At 39.6% G+C, this 22,205-nt stretch overlaps 1 protein-coding gene across 4 annotated transcripts in view; it reads right to left on the bottom strand.

Moving 5' to 3' along the window:
• The window catches only part of Nsun6 (NOP2/Sun RNA methyltransferase 6), a 62,865-nt gene that overhangs the window by 14,012 nt on the left and 26,648 nt on the right, over positions 1 to 22,205 (bottom strand). For all 4 annotated transcript variants that reach the window (XM_076572694.1, XM_042278076.2, XM_006989929.4 and 1 more), the window contains one exon: positions 9,090 to 9,209. In XM_076572694.1, coding sequence (XP_076428809.1) covers positions 9,090 to 9,209 — 120 coding nt within the window. The remainder of the gene's footprint in view (positions 1 to 9,089; positions 9,210 to 22,205) is intronic.

The raw sequence follows: 22,205 nt of genomic DNA, 5'->3' as shown, positions 1-22,205 counted from the left end.
ATGTCTGCCTGCATAACTGCCATGCTTCTCTCCATGATAATGGACTAAATCTCTGAACTGTAAGCCAGCCTCAACTTCAATGTTTTCCTTTATGAGAGTTGCTGTGGTCACGGTGTCTCTCCACAGCCATAGAAACCCTAAGAAAGCCAGGAAAGGAAAGGCTCCTCTCCAAATAGGGATGAGGAAGAGGGTCAGAGCCACAAAGGCAGTGAAAGGAACACAGCCCAGCAGCATGATCCCCAGGTGAACCTGGTGAAGAAAGATTGGCAGTCCTACTTTTAGGACAAAGCCTAGAGCAGTTTTTGCTGAGGCAGTGCCTCTGGTGGTCAGCAGAGGAGGGGACTCCCCGTTGTCACTCCCTAGGACTCCCTGGGTGCTATCTCAAGAAGGATGCTATTATTTAAAATGAGCTACCCTGAGCCCAGAGAGCAGGCAATGGCCATATGTCAGGGAATTTAAATGTAATTTGCTACGGGCCTGGGGGCTGGCTGGGCAGAGCAGGAGGGCCAGGGGCTGAGAGTCTGAAAAGTGTAGGCTGCAGGAGTCTTGCACCAGAACCTCTGCAGGCAGGCATTATGTCATTGAGTGGGAATAGCAGTAGTGTCTGGTGGACTGAGCCTGAGGTCAAAGGGTGGCTGGACCTCAAGAGCCACCTAGCACCCCTCAGTGTTGTAGATCCTCAAGAACTCTGGAGTGCAGATGATTATGACTCAGGAGGTTTTGAAAGTATGAAGACACGTCCTCATCCTGTACAGATCTTAGAGCTGTGGTTCTTTCCCGCAGCCCCAGTGTGCTTGGGAGACACCCCTCAGCTAGAATAGCAAAAGATAAAATCCAGAGCTTTCAGCAGAGTGAAGATACCCACATGTGACTGCAAAGCTAGGTGGCCACCTGAGGTACCTGGTGTGCAAAGGGAAGCTACTAAAGCCAAGAGAGCTTGGTGGGAATCAGGAGCCAATACGGGTTCAACAGCAGAATAAACCAGGGTAAAGACAAGAGGCCACAAACTCATCTGACCCACTCACTGCCCTTAGTCTCTGTCTCAAGGACTCCAGAAACTACTCCAACAATTTCTCTTTTCTTTTGTCCCCTCTGCCTCCTTTTTTTCTTCTTAGCACTTTTTAGCATTATTTTCACTTCATTTCGTTTTAAAACATTTCATTTTTTATAGCCCTTCATGAATTTATTTCACATTTTAATACATTTTTTTTTTTTTTTTGGTTTTTTCGAGACAGGGTTTCTCTGTGTAGCTTTGCGCCTTTCCTGGGACTCACTTGGTAGCCCTGGCTGGCCTCGAACTCACAGAGATCTGCCTGGCTCTGCCTCCCGAGTGCTGGGATTAAAGGCGTGCGCCACCACCGCCCGGCTCTAATACATTTTTTATTACTAGAAAAATCTATTTTGTTGTGTTTTATTCTTTTTTGTGTCCTGTTCTCCTCCAATTGTTTTCTTTTATAGCATGAGGGAATCATGGAGTTGGCCTGGGCTAGCTGCCTTAAGAGGCGTTCATCACAAGTTTTTCAGGGTAGAGTCCATGGCTCCTGGAGCACTGTGTGCCTTTCAGTTCCTGAGAAACTGAGGCACCCCCACAGGCAGTGAAGCATGCAGGTCACTTGTGTCTCTGTTTCCCTTAGAAGTCACTGACACATGCAGAAGTTTGATGGACAATTAAGTCTTAGACATTATTCTTATATGCCCTGTATCAATTACAACCACCACTGTCCTGGCAACCACCATGTTATTCTGTTTTGATAGGGGTATAAAAAGCCCGATTGCTTGGAATAAACTTGTCTCAGCTTCAGTCTTGTTGAGACCCCTCCAATTCGGCCTGGTTTTCATTCCCACTGACCATATCAGGAATCCTGATTTGTAAGTAAGTGCTGATACTTACACTAACATTTCTTCTTTACCTTTTAAAATAAAAATTTATGCTTTCCACTTTTACTCCTCAGCTTCCCTCTATCTAACTTGCCGTTAAAGCACCTCATTAATGGGAAACCTTACTTCTTGTGTTTCACCTATCCTGTGCTATCTGTTCCCTTGTTCTCACAGCGTGTCTCTCCACTACGGATCACTTCCTTCCACTCACTAAACCTCACTTCCTCATCTTCCCCTTCCTCTCCACACCCTTCGACCTCACTGATCATCCCACACTTCCATCAGTACCTTTTAATTTCATAGTTCTCTGTTTTCTCACTACTTCTGCACTCATGCTAAGTACTTTTTTAACTGTGTAGCGTCTTCTGTCATTCTGTGTAAGTTTTAGCATTTTTCTTTTTCATGATCATTGATAACATAAATACCAATGGCTCCAATAGATTTTTAAGGGTATTTCTATATCTTACATGGTTTGACATTGTTGCTCTTCCAGCAAGGCATCATTTTCTTCTCTAGGCAGTAGTAGAAAAGAAGCCTTCACTAGGAGGCTGTTCAATAAGATCCCCAAAGAAAAGCAGAGCTGTCCAGACCAACCAATGAACAAATCATATCACAGATACACAAGAAACATGCAAAGCCAGGCAATGGGGCTTGGAAAACACCAGATGCAGGAGGACAGCTTCAGAAGTTTGCTTGCAAAATGACTGATGAATCAAAGACGAAACAAGCAGGCAGATTAATTCAACCCAAGACATACAGGAAAGTCACCAAAATGAAGGAAAAGGTGTTATGGAAGAAAAAGGAACATGAAAGAAAAATATATCAAGAAACTGATATTTAAAATAGCTGGGCTATGGTGGCACATGCCTTTAATTCCAGCACTCGGGAGGCAGAGCCAGGTGGATCTTTGTGAGTTTGAGGCCAGCATGGTCTACAGAGCAAGATCCAGGACAGGCACCAAAACTACACAGAGTAACCATGTCTTGAAAAATTAAAAAATAAATAAATTAATTAAATTAAAAAAATAAAATAAAAACTCAGTGAATCAAATAAAATATACCTGAAAAGCATCACCAATAGTTTTGATGAGGCAGAAGATTATCAGTTATGGAGAAAAGGGTCAAGGAAATATTAAAGTCCAACATCAGTTTAAAATAAAGACAGCATAACTTCAGCATTTAATAACACATGTAATAAACAGACCAAACCATAAATTCATGGGATTGAAGAATCTGAGATAAGCATTCATAATATCAAAATAATCTATTCAATGAAATTACAGCAGGAAACTTCCCAAATACAGAGATTGAAATGGAATCCGGACAAAAAAAGCTATTTGGAAACCCAACTAGACTTGCTCAGAGAAGAATCTCTCCATAACTTCTTACAGTCAACATCAAGAGCAAAGAAACAATATTAAAAGATACAAAGGAAAACCTCGTCAGCTACAAAGACAGCCATATCAGAATAACACAGATTTCTCACTAGCAGTCCTAAAAGCCAAGAAAACATAGGATAATATATTTCAAGCCCTCAAGATAAATGACTACCAAACAATATTGATGAATCTAATAAAATTATTAAAATTAGAGAATAAGGACATTTCAAAATAAGCACAAATTGAAGCAACTCAAAACCACTAACAAGCACTGTAGAAGATGTAGAAAAAAACACTACCTACAGAAGAGAACAGTCTCAACCAAGAGAGAATAGGAAGGGATCAATTTCTTAAGAGGAATGGATAAAAAAAGGAGAACTAGGAAGAAATCCATCATATAACACAGTTACTTAGCATAACCCTGGTAGTTAAAGGGGGAAAGTAAGGCACACCAATCCAACAAAGAAGAAAACAACCAACAAAATTACAAGAATTAGTTGGGCTGGCAAGATGGCTTAGCAGGAAAGAAGGCACTTGCTGCCAAACCCGGCTTGGTGGATGGAGAGAAACCAATAAGACTTCTAACCTCTGCATGAACATTCATTCCACCAGTCCTGAACAAATGAATGTAAAACAAATTAATACACATCTCTCAAATTATATAAGTGCATTAACACACCAATAGAGAGGCAGACTAGCTGACTGGATAAAAAAACTCAGATCCAACTACATATTATCTGCTGTTCCCAAGAAACATATCTCACTCGCAAAGATAACCATACACAAAGGCTCAGATGATGAAGTACAACCCATCAAGCAAAAGGAAGCTGAAAGCAAGCTCGCATTCTGGTATCTGACAAAGCAGAGTGTAAATCAAAATTAATCAGAATAGATAAAGAAGGCCACTGCACATTATGAAAGGACCAATTAATCAAGTTGATGTCATCATATAAATACATATGTACCACCAACTTCATAAAACAAACATTAGTCAGCATGAAGGGCTACACGGGTCTTCATATAACAGCTGTAGAAGACTTAAATGTCTTACTCTAGTCTTTAGATAAATTATCCAAACTAAAAATCAACAAAGAAACCAGAGTGAAACTGCATCATAAGTCAAATGGACTTAACTACATAGTACCTATAAAAATATCCCATCCAACACAAACAGAATATACATTCATCTCAGAAGCCCATGAATCTTCTCTAAAATCAATATATTCTAAACCACAAACCAAGTTTTATCAAATATAAAAGTCAAACTAATTTCTTGTAACTTATCAGATTGTACTACAACAGAGCTAAAATCAATAAAAGCAACTACAGATACTGCTCACATACATGGAAACAGAAAATCCATTTGTGAGTGACTGGGGTTGATATATTGTGCACCCCAATAAACTTATCTGGGGGTCAGAGAACAGAACAGCCACTATATTAAACACAGAGGTCAGGCAGTGGTAGCACATTGCCTTTAATCCTAGCATTCCAGAGGAAGAGATCCATCTGGATCTCTGTGAGTTTACGGCCACACTGGAAACGGCCAGGCATGGTGACACACACCTTTAATCCCAGTACTTGAGATCTCATGTCTTGCTTGGGAAAGACACACACGCCTTTAATCCCAGGAAGTGATGGCAGGAAGCAGGAAGGTATATAAGGCATAAGGACCAGGAACTATAGCCTTTTAAGCTGTTAGGCTTTTAGCAGCAGTTCAGCTGAGACCAATTCGGGTGAGGACTCAGAAGCTTTCAATATGAAGATTCATGGAAACAGGATCTCATGAAAACAGGATCGGCTGAGAAGTTGGCAAGGTAAGGTTACCTGTGGCTTGTTCTGTTTCTTTGATCTTCCAGAATTTACCCCAATAGCTGGCACTGAGTGTTTTACTAATAAGACCACTTAAGATTCATGTTACAAGTGACCAGTACACCATTGAAAAAAAAATCAAGGAGGATTTTTTTTTAATTAGAAAAAAATTAAAATGAAAAGGAAACGTATCAGAACATTTAGGACATAGCTAAGAGAACTCTGTGAAGAGGAACATTTTTGGTTGGTTTTTGCTATGAGCATTTACATTTAAAAGAGATCAGAGTTCTCAACTACATAACTTCATGATACTGCTTGAGGTCTCAGGAATGTAAGAATGAGTTCAGCACAAAGGCAAGAAATAACAAAGGGCAAAAATTAATCAAACGGAGTCTAAAAGAATAAAACATAAACTCAACCAAAAGTTGTTTGAAAAGATGAACAAGATTAATAAACAAGCCCTTCCAAAAGATCAAGACTCAATACACTTAAAGAGAAAAAAAGGATGTTATATCAGATGGCAATGAAATACAGAAGCTCACTAAAGAATACTGTGAAAACTTATGTTCCAAAGACTAGCAAATCTAGAATAAATGGGTAAATTCCTAAGCACATATGATCTACTAAAATTAATTCAAGAACTTAAGCAGATCCATAGCAACCACTGAGATTGAAGCAGTAAAAAGACTTCTAACAAAGAAAAACCCAGAACTAGAAAGCTTCATACTAAATTCTACCAAACTGTTAAAAGAGAGCTAAAATCAATGTTACTCAAACTCTTCCACTGTCAAACTCATTCTTGAAGCCAGTATTGATTGTCCTTGTGCTAACATCAGGTAGAGCATGACAAAGAAAACTACAGACCAATTTCTCTGATAAACACAGACAAAAATCCTCAAGAAAATACAATCAAAGAAAACTGAATGACATTTGCAAGAAAATGGATGGAAGAAGATATCATTATGTTAAGCAAAACAAGCCATATTAAAAAATGCAAGTATTACATAGTTTCTCCCATATGCAGAATTTGTGTGTGTGTGTGTGTGTGTGTGTGTGTGTGTGTGTGTGTGTGTTCATCATGAAAGTAGAAGGGGACCATAAGAATAGACAAAGCAATTTTAAAGAAAGTGGGAGGCAGGAAAAAAGAGTAATGGGATTTATGTGACATGTAAGCAGAAGCAAAGATAATTTGTGGGGAAAGGGGGACAGCATGAGAGATGGATGGGAAGAGCAAGGGATAAAGGAGATGAAGAAAAACAAAGTATAATGACAAATATGTAAGGAAATGTCATAACGAAACTAACTTAAGATATATTAACCAATCACACTTAAGCCAAAGTCATATAGTCACAGTTTTAAGAACATACTGAGTCATCTGGGTGAGATTTTGAAACACACTATTAAGTAACAGTGCGTACATGGTGGATCAACTCTTCTGTATATTTTCCTGTCTTTTAAAATATATATATCACCCTTACATGTTTCGTGTATCAATACTATAATACAGAAATTTTCTGGTCACATTTCATTATCATCAGGGCTTAAAAATAAAAAATCCAATACCTTGACAAACAGGTTGCATAGGCAAAACCTTGGCATTTAAGGTGACCTGAACAGGAAAAGTAGGGGGGAAAAAAAGGAAAAAAAAAAAAGCCAAATAAGGCTCAACTACACTACAGAGAAAGAAAAACTTTCCTGGCCACGTTCACAAATGCACAAGTCTAGAAGCTGCATGTATATGCTTGCTTAACTAATAACAAAAAAAATAAAAGCTCCAGAAAACTTGAAGTATTCAACACAACCTTCCACTCTAGGACTAGGCCATATTACTATTTTTGGCTGACAGCAAGATGGTGCACAGGATATAAGAAGATACACAAAAGTGTTTGGACAATTGACAACAGCCTCAACTACTGCCCTTTGCTTGGCAGGTCCTCAGATATTAGCAGGGGAGAGAAACACATGGACCAGAGAGGCAGGGCATCTTAGCTGTTTCAGTAGAGGTTGCTTGCTAAGAAAAAACCATAAAAACCAAGCAAATGAGCTCATCCCACATTACCAGAAGCACCAGTTTATCTGCAGCTGACCAGGTGCATGACTAGACCCTTCAGACTAGCCCAATCCCCTAAACTGCCTCAGCTCAACAAACATTTAGTTTTATGCCACCAGGGCACTGTATTTTTAAGCAGAATCATAAAATCATTGCAAATGGATTCATTTATAAATATTCTTTCTCTTTGGAAAGATTTTACTAGAGAAGATAAAATGTCTAGTGAGTACAGCTTCTTAAGTGTACTTGCCTGGCTTGTACAAAGGCCCTGGTTTCAATCCCCAGCATTAGACCCACGCCCAAGCAAACTGCTTTTAACAAATACAACCAACATATCACAAATTATAGGCAGATCATCACGTTTTTAAAGCATATTGATAATCACATCTAAGTTCTGAGTAAACTGAAAAAGTATGTACATTAAATACTCCATAAATTAACCCTTGACTTACTACCAGCTATCATCACGCCTTGGCCTCCCAAGTGCTCCATGTACAGGCTACACTCTCAACCATCTTATCCTGTACCACATCAGTCACTCCCTAACTATATACACACCATGCTTCTCTGCTGCAGATTTATAATCTCTGCCATGGTTAAATCAGTTCTGTCAATTTCTCACCCACCCCTACACAGCCAAGAGCATGAATCACATCAACTAACCTCACCATAAAGTTCTGACCCCTTAGTAAAAAGTGGATGTGTCCCTATCTCATTTTTTTAAAGATTTATTTATTTATTATGTATACAGTGTTCTGTCTGCATATCCACCTGCATGTCAGAAGAGGGCACCAGATCTCTTTATGGATGGTTGCAAGCCACCATGTGGTTGCTGGGAATTGAACTCATGACTTCTGGAAGAGCAGCCAGTGCTCTTAATCTCTGAGCCATCTCTCCAGCCCCCCTATCTCATTTTTGCACTCAATTTCCTAGCCTGATATTTCACACCTCAAAATTCTCATCTCTCCCCATCCTCTTCACATCTGTTCACTTTTCTTCCTATTTCATTGAGAAAACTGAACAAGCGTGTGAGTGCCCAGTGCTGGGGCATGTGTTCATTTCACCAGCACTTACACTCATGTGTGGGATTTTCCTTCTTGTTTGTAGAGTTAACTGTTTCATGATACCACTTAACGTCCCCTGCACGTCAAATTCTAGTCCATGTCTCCTATTCAGATGTTATTTCAGTCATTCTTCTCTCTCCCCGATGTATTCAACTTCTCACTTGAATATCCCCATTAGCACACAAACATTATCAAAGTACCCACACTCCTTGAATTCAGTCTCACTGCACTGCCCCATTCTCTGCACAATACATTTTAGCAAGCATTTAGTTTTGTAAAGCCTGAAACAAGAAAGGCAGCAACAAATGGCTGTGTTTCTTCAATTGAAGAAAAATGAGAACAACATTAATGAGTTTTGAACACAGAGAAAAGCAGCCCATAATAAAAAGAAAGCTCTTTGGAACACACACACACATAGAGAAAAATGCAGTAAAATTTGGATGAAAGTTATCCAGGATCAGACTTACATTTGTGATAAGGAAACACTATCAGGACTATATTCTTTTGTAGATACACAACTGAACATTCACATATATGTGAATCTGTTTATTGATACAGAATATTTGTGCATACAGACCATACATACGATGTCAACACTGATAATATTCTCTCAAATTAATTTTAATGGCAGTTTATATCTTAGTAGTTCATTTAAGTACAAACATCTCAAAATTAAGAGCATGAAAAGGTCTCAAATATTTCAGCTAAAAAGTCTATAAGGAACAAGTCTATAATTGTATTAGCAAACGGACTATCTCGAGATTGGCCTCACAAGTAACTGTCAACTGTACTGAATGTAGAAATGACATAGCTGAAGAGTCTTTCAGTTAAACACCCTTGTTACCTAGGTTACTTTCAGTGGCCATGGTAACTATCTGAGAGGAGCCTGCCATGAAGACATTCTCACCTGGTCCTGCATCAATGCTGCAATATGTGTAGTTTTGCCCCCAGGTGCTGCACACAAATCTAGAATCTTCTCTCCAGGTTGAGGATTCAGAACATGAGCTACAACAGTAGATGGTAAATTCTGTAAGAAGAAGAAAAAAAAAAGACAGGGTGTTGGCAATGTAGCCTCTCAACTCAATATACAAACACACATAACACTTTTGCATTTACTGTTTGGAAAAACGAAGGACATAGATTTGGAAGAAAATGCTTTTTCCAGAGAAATACAAAGAAAGAGGCATCAAAAGGCAAGAAGACCACAAATTCCCTAGAGGTTTCCCCACCTGCTCTCTGCAGTGACTTTAGTAATCCTAAGAATTGAAAGGGTTAGCTTTTGCCAAACTCTTAGCATACCCCACGTGATTTCAAGATGTAACTGCTTTAGTTATCATCCCCAAGCTACTTCTTCAGAAGTTAGTTACTGAATATCAGTCAGGAAACTATACCACAGCTGATGAGATGGTTCAGTGGGTAAAGACACCTGCTGTGAAGCCTGCAAACTTGATTTTGATCCCCAGGACCTACATGATGGAAGGAAAGAGCTAACTACCACAAATTGTCCTCTGACCTACACACACATGCTTTGACACAGGTGCATGCATTCATGCATGCATGTACACACATGCAAGAGTGTGAGAGAATGCACAAACACATTTAATAAAAAGAACAATACCCATTTTCTTCAGTTATAAGCCAAAATAAATACAAAGTGCCCAATTTAATATCAAACTTTAAAAACAAACAACCACTGGCATGGATTACTGAATAATAAAGAATATTACCTTGCATCAAAATTCATATTATAGTTCAGGAAGGCTTTCATATTTTCAAAGATGTTTTGAAAAATTACAAGAATGAATTTTAAACTCAAAGTGACATGGCATTACTCATCTCTCTAGTGGCTCAGAGGGAGAAAAGCCTGCTATGAAACCCACATTCAAAAGCAGCATCTACAATCATCCCAGCTTTCCTAAGGAGAGATGGGAGGTGGAGACAGCAGGATGGCAGAAACAAGCAAGACCCTGCCTGCCTCACCAAGGTGCAATTCTAAAATTAGACTTTGCAATTAGGATTTTTTTTCTGGATTGCTTCATTTTTAAAAGGAACTCCCCAAGAACAGACCCCAGGTAGATAAACGTTCAGCTCTATATGTAAAGTGGCATGTCATAATTTATAGAGTCCTGCTGACTGCTGTGACGGCACTGTAAAACCTACTACACAGCACGATTCTGTGTAGACTGACCTAGGAAGGGCAGTTCTCATCTCTTGTATTACCGCAAACGAATCCCTGAAACCAGAAGGCACATAGCAAGCCAAGACTTTCAATAGCTTCTTAGCTTTCAAAGAAATGAAGTGTACTGACTACTTAAGAGCAAAAAGGATTTCCAAGTTGTTATTGGAGCAGCAGAGTCTCTTCTCATCATTTGAAGTGTGTGTGTGTGTGTGTGTGTGTGTGTGTGTGTGTGAGAGAGAGAGAGAGAGAGAGAGAGAGAGAGAGAGAGAGAGAGAGGGAGGGAGGGAGGGAGGGAGGGAGGGAGGGAGGGAGAGAGAGAGAGAGAGAGAGAGAGAGAGAGAGAGAGAGAGAGAGAGAGAGAGAGAGAGAGCGCATGTGTGCATGCATGCATATTTTCTTTCTGAGAAAAGGTCTGGTATGCCACCCAGGACAACATAACAATACTTACCCTTCTGCCTCAGCCTCCCTGGGTGATTTGAAGCTTGTGAATAGTATTTTAAGACTAGTATTTACAAATAGAAAGGCACTCAGCCTGACATGGTGCCTCTCCCGCACTTTCAGTGTCTACCCTTTAATCAAGTGAATACCACAGTCACTTGAGTGTTCACAGCTGTCTAAAGAGCCATCTGTGTTCTTGTACCACTTTGCACAACTGTCAAACTTTTCCATCTGTCACAATCTAGTACAGCTTTAAGAATTAAACAATGATGATAACGAATTTTTTTAATTCTACATCTTAAATGTGGGCCATTGAGATGGCTCAGCAGGTAAAAGAGCTTGCCACTAAGCCAGATGACCAGAGTTCAATCCTCAAGTCCCACATGGTGGAAGAAGCTGTCCTCTGACCTTTACACATGGACCACAGCAGCAAATGTCCCCTCCAAAATTATGAATATATAAATGTAATTTTGGGTAAAAGTTACTCTTCTGTTTTGTTTTTTTTTTTTTAACTCCTTAAGGAAACTACTGTCTTCCAATTCTGGCCTAGATTCAACCAACCTATTCAGGTTCTCCTAGATCAAATAAGGTCTAGTTAAGAAGCTGGTAGCTAAGAAACCCAGTGGCTACACTGTGCTGTGATGCAGATAGCAATTTTCATTATCCTTCCGGGCCTCCATTCTGAGCTCCCAGGCTCACTCTTAGCCCTGCTGCATGCCTCCTGCCTACAGGAGCTCCTTCCTTTCACATCACCTCTGTGCAGGCTGCCTATAGGAAGCCCTCCTCCCACATCACCTCGACTCCCGCTGCCTCTTAGTGCAAACCCCAGTGGCCTGGCTCTTTCACTACTGCCCCTCTCAGACTTTCTTCCAGCTGCCCACACTCTCTACTGTGGCCTGACTGCTACCATACTTGCCGAGAATCCACAGTGGGCAAATGCACCAAAGAATGAAACACCCACCCAACAAAGACAAGACCAGATATCAATGCCAAGAAACACCTCAAGCATGCCTAGTTCCCAGCAAAAACACAAACATGAACAGCCAAAATAATGTGTCTTCTCCAGGAGCCAGCAACCTACTGCAGTAGACCCTGAAACATGCAATTTAGTTGGGCATAGAACAAGGACTTTAAAATATAAGTTATGAATATGTTCAAGGACCTTAAGAAGGATATGAGTAAATGTCTTAATGAAGACATAAACAGTTGAATGAAATAATGAAAACATTTCAAGACATGAAAGTAGAAACAGAATCACTAAAGAAAACACAAACTGAAAAAAAAACTGTAAATGAAAAACTTAGAAGCCAAACAGAAACCTCAGAACCTCACAGAAAGCCCCACAACAAATTACACAACATGGATAGAGTTTCAGGATTGAAGACCACGGAGGAGTTGAACAACTCAGGCAAAGAAAACATTAAACCAAATAAGTAAATAAATAAATAAGGAATAAAGCCATGAAATCTGGGACACTATGAAAAAACCAAACCCACGAATAATAGGAAGAAAGAGGAAGGGGGTGGGGGGACCCAGATCAAAGCCAGAGAAAATACTTCTGACAAAACCATAGATGAAAATTTCCCCAATCTAAAGAAGAAAGTGCCTATCAAGGTACAAGAAGCATGCAGAACACTAAATAGGACCAGAAAAAATAATAATCAAAACACTAAATGTACACAACAAAGGATATTAAATGCCAAAAGGGAAGAAGACCAAGTCACATATAATGCAGGTCCAATAGAATAACACTTAACTAAATGGATGGAAGTAGAAAAAAATCATCCTGAGTGAGATGACCCAGAAAGACAAACACAGTATGTACTCACTTATAATTAGATATTAATTGTAAAGTAAAGGATAACCATGCTACAGTCCACAGACCCAGAGAAGCTAAGCAACAAGAAGAACTCCAGATCTCTCTGGGAAGGGTAACTAGAAGAGATTTCATGAGTGGACTGAGGGTGGGTGGGGATGAGATCTTGAGTGATCAGGTTGTGGGCGGGAATGGAGGAGGAGAGTACTGAAAGAGCATTTCTGGGTCAGGTAAAAACCTGGCGCAAGGAGACCTCCCAGGAATCTACAAGGATAATCTCAGCTTAGACATGTAGCAATAGCAGATATGTAGCCTGAACTGGCCATCTCCTGTGACCAGACTGGTGCCTAACCAATTGTCTTCAGAGAGGCTTCATCCAGCAACTGACAGAAACAGATGCAGAGGCCCAGATATCCATAGTTAAACATTTGGTGGAGCTTTCGGAATCCTGTGGGAAGACGGGATGAATTATAGGAATCAGAAGGGTCAGGGACACCATAAGAAAATCCATAGAATCAACTAACCTGGGCTCATAGGGGTTCACAGAGACTGAACTGCTAACCAGGGAGCCTGCAAGGGGCTGACCTATGTCTTCTACATATATGTTACAGTTGTATAGCTTGGTCTTCTTGGGGGACTCCTAACAGTGGGAGCAGGGGCTGTCTTTGACTCATTTACTGGCTTTTGGGGTGCTATTCCTCATATGGGGGTCACCTTGACCAGCCTTAATACATGGGGAGGTGGCATAGTCCTATTGCAACTTGATATGCCATGTTTGGTTGATATCCATGGGAGGCCTGCCCTTTTCTGAATTGAAACCGAGGAGGGCTAGATGGGGGGGGGGGGGCAAGAGAGGAGGCAGGAGGTAGAGGCTAGGAGGAGAGCAGGGAGGGGAAACTACAGTCAGGATGTTAATAATAATAATAATAAAGACCATTAATAAAAATAATGCCTGACTTCTCAACAGAAACTCTGAAAGCCAAAAGGGCCTGGACAGATGTTCAACAAACTGAGAATCTAGAGATAACAGTCCAGATACCATACGCAGCAAAAAACTACCATTCACAACTGATGAAGAAAAATATTCCACACACATATACACATAGAGACACGAAAATAAGCAATTTCTATCAATCATTTCAGCTCTACAGAAGCACTAGAAGGAAACCTGCAGTCCAAAGAGGTTAACTAGACCCAAGAGAACACAAGGAATAAACAATTCTATAACAATAAATTAGAAGGGGAAAAATGAACACCAGAAAAACAAAGTAATAGGAATCAAGAAGCTCCCTTCATTAATAATTCTCAATATTAATGGTCTCAATTCCCAGTCAAAAGACACAGTCTGACAGACTGGATTAGAAAACCAATCCACCTTTCTGCTTCATCCAACAAGGATCATCAAGGATAGACATGACCTCAGGGTAAAAGGATGGAAAAGGAAATTCTAGGAAAGCAGATCCAAGAAGCAAGCAGGTGTAGCAATGTTTAATAACTAACAAAATGGATTTCAAACAAAAACTAATCAAAAGACATAGGGAAATACACCACATACGCATTAAGTAGAAAATATACCATAAGAATATTGCAATTCTAAACATTTATGTACCAAACACTAGGGCACCCATATTCATAAAAGACACAATATTACAGCTAAAATAACATACTGACCCTCACATAGTAATGGTGGGTGACTCCAATACCCTACTCTTGACAATAGACAAGTCATCCAGACTAAAACTAAATAGAGAAATGCTGACATTATAAACCAAATGGATCTAACAGATATTTACAGAACATTTCACCCAAACACAAAAGAATATACCTTCTCAGCACCTCATGGAATTTTCTCCAAAATTGACCACACACTCGGAAACAAAACAAGTCTTAACAGATATAAGAAAGTTGGATACATACCATAAAGATACATGCTCAGCTATGTTCATAGCAGCACTATTTGTAATAGCCAGAACCTGGAAACAACCTAGATGCCCATCAACGGAAGAATGGATGAAAAAAATGTGGTACATATACACAATGGAGTACTACTCAGCAGAAAAAAACAATGAAAGCATGAAATTTGCAGGCAAATGGATGGAACTAGAAAAAATCATCCTGAGTGAGGTAACCCAAACCCAGAAAGACAGTTATGGTATGTACTCACTCATTGGTGGATTCTAGATATAAAATGAACAATCAGACCACAACCCATAGAACCATAGAGGCTATATATATAGCATGGAGGTCCCTAGGACGACTGTGGCATATAATAAATTTCAGTTTTACTCAATTATTGAAAAAAAATAGCCAAATGAATGGAAACACATGAACTATGAACCAAAGGCTGAGGGGCTCCCAGCTGGATCAGGCCCTCTGAATAGGTGAGACAGTTGATTGGCTTGATCAGTTTGGGAGGCATCTAGGCAGTGGGACCAAGTCCTGTGCTCATTCCATGAGTTGGCTGTTTGAAACCAGGAACTTATGCAGGGACACTTGGCTTAGTCTGGGAGGAAGGGACTGGACCTCCCTGGACTGAGTCTACCAAGTTGATCACAGTCCTCGGGGGAGGACTTGTCCTGGAGGAGGTGGGAATGGAGGGTGGGCTGGGGGTAAGGGGAGGGCGTGGGAGGGGGGAGAATAGGGGAACCCATGGCTGATATGTAGAACTGAATGGTATTGTAAAATAAAAAATATATATCACAAAAAAAAAGAAAGTTGAAATAATGTCCATCATTCTATCTGACCACCATGAATATCAACAGCAGCACAAACAACAGAAAGTATACACACTCATGGAAACTTAACTCACTACCAAATGAAAAAAAAAATGGGTCAAGACAGAAATTAAGAAGGAAATGTAAAACTTTTTAGAATTGAATTAAAGCTGGGCGGGGTAGTGCATGCCTTTAATCCCAGCCCTCAGGAGACAGAGACAGGCAGATCTCTGTGAGTTCGAGACCAGCCTGGGCTACAGAGTGAGTTCCAGGAAAGGCGCAAAGTTACACAGAGAAACCCTGTCTCAAAAAACCAAACCAAAAAAAAAAAAGAGAGAGAGAGAATTGAATGGAAATGAATACACAAGAACCCCAAACTTGTTGCGCACAATGGTGGCAGTTCTAAGAGTCAAGTTCATAGCATTAGGTACTTACATCAAAAATCTAGAGAGATGTCACATTAGTGACGTAGATACACCAGAACTCCCAAGAACAACAAGAAAACGTAACATACAAAAACAGACGGCAAGAAATAATCAAACTCAGTGTTAAAATCAATGAAATGAAATAAAAAAAAATAAATGAAGAGTTTGAGAAAAATCAACAAGATTGACAACTCCCTAGCCAAATTAATTAAAATTAATGGGGAGAAGATCCAAATTAATAAAACTAGACATGAAAAGTGGGACATTACAACAGACATCAAAGAAATTCAGAGATTCATAAGACATACTTTAAAAATCTGTATTCTACCAAACTCAAAAACTGAAAAAATATCACAGAATTTCTTGATATATGACCTACCAAATTTAAATAAAGATCAAATAAGCAACTTAAATAGACTCATAAGCATTAGTGAAACAGAAGCAGCAATTAAAAGTCTCAGAACCATAAGAACCCAGGAACAGTTGGATTCAGTGCAGAATTCTACCAGACCTTCAAAAAACAATTAATGCCAATACTCCTCAAATTATTCTGCAAAAATGAAACAGAAGGTCATTTCCTCTTTCTTTTTGTGAAGCCACTATTAACCTGATACCAAAACCATACAAAGACCCAACCAAAATAAAATCATAGCCCAATATCCCTTATGAATACAAAGGGATGCAAAAATTCTCAATAAAGTACTTGCAAACCTAATCCAAGAACACATCAAAAAGATTTCTAACATGATCAAGTTGGCTTCATCCCTAAGATAGAGAGATGGTTCAACCTATGTAAATCAATAAACGTAATCTACCACATTAACATACTGAAAGAAAAAAACCATACGACCATCTCATTAGATACAGAAAATATCTCTGACAAAATCCAACATCCCTTCATGACAAAAGTCCTAGCAAAATATGGAACATAAGAGACATACCTCAATGTAATAAAGGTAATTTATAGCAAGCCTACAGCCAACATCAACTTAAACAGAGACTCAAAACATTTCCACTAAAAACAGGAACAAGATTACTCTCTCCATACCCATTCAATATAGTCCTTAAAGTCTTAGCTAGAACAATAAGACATCTGAAGAATATCAAGAAGATAAAAATAGGAAAGGAACAAGTCAAAATATCTTTATTTGCAGATGAAATGATTTTACACATAAAAAAGCCTAAAAATTCCACCAGGAAACTTCTAGAGCTGATAAACACTTCCAAGAAAATAGCAGGGTACAAAATTAACCCATAAAATCAGCTGCCTTCCTATATATAAATGACAAACTGAGAAAAAAATCAGAGAAACAACACCTTTCATAAGCCTCAGTAAATAAATAAAATAAATTAGGACACCTCTAACCAAGAAAGTGAAAGACAAGTATAATAAAAACTTTAAGACATTGAAGGAAAAATTGACGAAGACACCAGAAAATGGAAAGATCTCCCATACTCATGGATTGGAAGGATTAATAAATGTGAAAATGGCCATTATACTAAAAGCAATCTATAGATTCAATGCAATCCCCCAAAAAATTGGAATACAATTTTTCACAGAAGTTGAAAAAGCAATTCTAAACTTCATATGGAAACACACACACATGCTGAATAATAAAAGAACTGCTAGAGATAAAACTATCCTGATCTCAAATTGGACTACAGAGCTATAATAATAACAACAGCATGGTACCGGCATAAAAACAGACATGTTTATTTAAGGAATTGAATTGAAGACCCAGACATAAGTTCACACACCTATGGATACCTTGTTTTTCATAAAGAAGCCAAAAATACGCACTGGAGGAGTACAGCATCTTCAACAAATGATGCTAGTCAAACTGTATGGTTGCATGCAGAAAAATGAAAATACATCCACATCTATGATCCTGCCTCTAACTCAACTCCAAATGTACTACAGACCTCAACATATGACCAGATACTCTGAATCTGATAGAAGAGAAAGTGGGGGATAGTCTTGAACTCATTGGCAAAAGAAAGGATTTTCTGAACATGACACCAATAGCACAGCATTAAGACTAACAATTAATAAATGGGACCTAATGAACCGCAAGAGCTTCAGTACAGCCACAGACACCATCATTCGGACAAAGCAGCAGCCTGCAGAATGGAAAAAGGTACATCTAATAGAGGGGTAGCATCTAGAATATACAAAGAACTAAAAAACTGAACATAAAGAAAACAAATAACCCAATTAAAAAAATCAGGTACCAATCTAAACAGAGAATTCACAAAGGATGAAACACCAAGTGGCTGAGAAACACATAAAGAAATGTTCAATGCCCTTAGCCATCAGGGAAATGCAGATTAAAACTACTGTGAAACAGCTGGGCAGTGGTGGCGCACGCCTTTAATCCTAGCACTCAGGAGGCAGAGGCAGGAGGATCTCTGTGAGTTCGAGGCCAGCCTAGTTTACAGAGCAAGTTCCAGGACAGGTTCCAAAGCTACACGGAGAAACTCTTGGGGGAAAAAAACCCAAAAAACTCTACTGTGAAACTTCCACTTACCCAAGTCAGTGCCCAAGGTCAATAGAACACATGACAGCACTCGCTAGTGAGGATGTAGGGAGAGGGAAACACTTATTCATTGCTAGTGGAAGTGAAAACTGGTACACACCCTATGGAAATCAGTATGGAGGTTCCTCAGAAAGCTGAAAATTGACATACCACAAGACCAGCTATTCTACTCTTGGGCATACAGCCAAAGGACTCTACATCCTACTCACAGAGATGCTTGCTCATTCGTGTTAACTGCTGCTCCATTCATAACAGCCAGAAATTGGAAACAGCCTAGATATCCATCTGATAAATGAATAAAGCTGGAAAAAATCATCCTGAATGAGGGAACCTCACATCTCAGAAGATAAATAGTCTATGTTTTCTCTTATATGTGGATATTAGCTTTTAAGCTTTTGAAATGTATGCTACAAAACAAATAACATAGAGGTCAGGTATCTCATAAGGACTGGGGAGAGAGGAAAGGCTTTCCAAGGAAGGGAAACAGAATATAGTGTTATGGAGAGATAAAGGAAAAAAGAATAGGAGAATTAAATAGGGAAGGAGATGGGAGTGAAGGGTAAAGGCAGAGACATGGGGAGGGACAACTAACACTAAAAGGCTTTTGAAAAAACATATAGAAACCTACTGTAGAAGCTTCCTAAGATAGACACATATAAGAAAGAAATCTAAATGGTGACACCAAATATAAGGGAGACAATGCCCCAACTAGGTAGCTTATGCCACCAAGTAAAACATCCAGTGCAAGGGAAGGGTTACTTCTTGTCATGTCCTTTACCACAGGGTCTCTACAGAAACTCCCCAACATCACAGACTCTTGCCAAGGCTATTGGTGGTTTTCTACAACCTGATGGTAAAGCACTGTTGCTGAAGACAGCTGTGGTGGTCTGAAGGAAAATGGCCCCAAAGGGAGAGGCACTATTAGGAGGTGTGGCCTTGTTGGAGGAAGTGTGTCACTGAGGTGGTGGATTTTGAGGTCTCCTATGCTCAAGCTATGCACAGTGTCACAGTTTACTACTTCCTGTTGCCTGCAGATCAAGATGTAGGACTCTCAGCTCCTTCTCCAGCACCATGTCTGCCTGTATGCTGCCATGTCTTGCCATGATGATAAGGGACTAAACCTCTGAACTGTAAACCAGTCCAGTTAAATCTTTTCCTTTATAAGAATCGCCATGGTCATGTTGTCTCTTCACAGCAATAGAAACCCTAACTAAGACAAAAGTTGGTACCAGGGACTGAGGTATTTCTGTGATAGGCTTGACCATGCTTTTGTTTGGAAGAATTTGGTCTTTGGGTGTTTGGGTTAGGAAAGCAGTAGAATGCTTTAAGCACTGCTTTATGGGCCATAATAACAGGAGCATGGAAGACAGTGGTACTGGGAGTTATTTGAACTGTGAGGACCTAGAGATTGTCTGTGTGATATTTTGGTGAAGAATATGGCTGCTTTTGCCCTTGTCTGAAGAGTCTGTCTGAGGCTAAAGTGAAGAGATTTGGATTAATTTTGTTGGCAGAGGAAATCTCAAACAGCCTAGTATAGACTCTGTCATGTGGTTATTAGTGTTCAGGCTTACAAAGATTTATAATGAAAAGGGAAAAGTTGAGCAAGGAAAAAAATGAAATGTACAATTTGAGGAGAAAGGGAGTACCAGAAAGTGGAATGGAGCTAAATCTTGTGATCAAGGAGACAAACAGAATAAGAAATGGAATAAAGAGAGTGGTGACTTCAGGGCAAGATGTCACCCACCTAATTTTCCAACATGTGAAAAGGAATTCAGTAAAAGCTTAGAGCAGGGTGTGGTGGTGCACACCTGTAATCCCAGCACTCTAGAGGCTGGTGGATCTCTGAGTCTGAGGCCAGCCTGGTCTACAGAGCCAGTTTCAAGACAGCCAAGCTTAGGCAGTGAAGCCATATCATATACGACAACAGAAACCCTAACTAAGACAACAACTCTTACACGTCATCGAATAATTGAGAAGTCAAGCTAGTACCTAACTAGAAGCTTCACCTCCACTGCCTAGCAGTCATGGTGCTGGAAGGTACTCTGCATGCTACTAAAGGAGAAAGGTAATCATCAATATCACCCAGCTGCAAATCTTACAACCTAGAACAATGACCTGCCTGCAAGACACACTGGTGCAAAAATGGCATAAAGGTTCCAACTAATTTTTATTGGATTTCAAGTCCAGTCCATAAAATGGGACCCATACTTAACACTACTAAACTTGCCAAGAACCTGAGTCAGATCATGGTCCTAGAGACATATAAATACTAATAAATACTATTTTTCTGCTAAAGGAACAGATAAAAGAACTCATAGTGACACACTGCTATACCCATAGATCAGTGCCTGGCTCAACCTTCATCAGAGAAGCTTCTTGCATAGATGGAAATTAACAGAGAGCCACCACTGGTCAGTGTGAAGACACTGCGCAACTTTCAAACACTTATTCCCAAACAGATGTCTTCATCAAAGTCCTCCCCACTCAAGGCTCAAAAACCTATGCAAAAAAAACGAGACAGAAAGACTGTAAGAGCAAGAGATGACGCTACAGAAAGTTTCTTCAAGACACAACAGGGCTGATATACATATGAACTCACAAAGAGTGTGGTGGCACACAAAAGACTTGCACAGATTCAAGACTGACAGGGTCCCACCACTGAGAGGAGGAAGTGGACATGGGCTCTCACTTCTAACCAAGAAGCTATCTGCAATGGATACCTGCTGGTAAAGGAAAACTGATTTTCTCCAACAGAGTCTCAATGGGTATTTTTAAAATCACATACCATGGCAGGCCCTACACCCAGGAGTAAGTAGTTGGTTAACACAAAACAAACTCAATGGCATTTCTGTGGACTTCTTGTTTCATTTTGCTTTGTTTTAAAGTGTGCGTATGTGTGTGTGCGTGTGCGTGTGCGTGTGCGTGTGTGTGTGTGTGTGTGTGTGTGTGTGTGTGTGTGTGTGGTGTGTATGTGTGTGTATCTTACTGATCTGTTGCTTGCTTGTATTGTGGGGCTTTTTAGGGGTATGTTTCTCAGTTTTGTTGTTGTTTATTGTTGTTTTTGCTTGGTGTTTTGTTTTGGTTTTTTGAAAGAGAAAGAACATAAAGATGGGCAGGGTATGGAGGTGGGAGAAATTGGGAGTTGGAGGGGAAAAACATGATCAAAATATATTGTATAGAATTTCTTTTTCACTTGAAAAAAAATCTGCTCGATCTGAACTAGTTTGCAAAGAGAAATTTGATAGAAAAAGATCAATAAATGTTTTTAGACCAACTAAACTCTGGCCACAAAGCCATAAAAACAGCATTTAGAATACTTAGGAAACACAGAAATTGCTTAGACTCTAAGTGGTTCTTAACCTTTCTAATGTTGCATTCCTTATTATAAAGTTCCTCACGTTGTGGTGACTCACAACCATAAAACTATTTCATTACTACTTCATAACTGTAATTTTGCTATTGTTATGAATCATAACGTAAAAATCAAATAGGCAAGATACCTGATATGCAACCCCCAAAGGGGTCGCAACCCACAGGTTGAGAACTGCTGACTTAGAGCCTCCATTTTACCAGCTCAGACTGGACTAGGGCCTGCATCTTAAATGAGCCCTGTACTAATGTGTGTGTAGGTCTCCAGGAGCCATGTCTAAAGAACTAGCACAAGTTTGATTCAAAGACCTGGGTTCAAATTTTGGCTTTGCTATTTCTGTCTGTTTCACAGTCAGCGAGGCAGACATTTAGCCCACTGCCTGCCATATACTTTACTTTGCTAAGCCTCTGTTCCATTATCGATGACCTTAGAGATTTTTAAGTGGTCCATGAAGTATATATGAAACACTTGTGAAACATAAATAAATACTCAGTACACATTAACTGCAATCATTATTATAATTTTTAGTCAGTTTCACTAGCCA

The sequence above is a fragment of the Peromyscus maniculatus genome, chromosome 5 (genome assembly GCF_049852395.1).
Source record: "Peromyscus maniculatus bairdii isolate BWxNUB_F1_BW_parent chromosome 5, HU_Pman_BW_mat_3.1, whole genome shotgun sequence".
NCBI classification, from domain to species: Eukaryota; Metazoa; Chordata; class Mammalia; order Rodentia; family Cricetidae; genus Peromyscus; species Peromyscus maniculatus.
The sequence above is the reverse complement of the archived record's forward strand: the minus strand, read 5'-3'. Positions and strand labels throughout refer to the sequence as shown.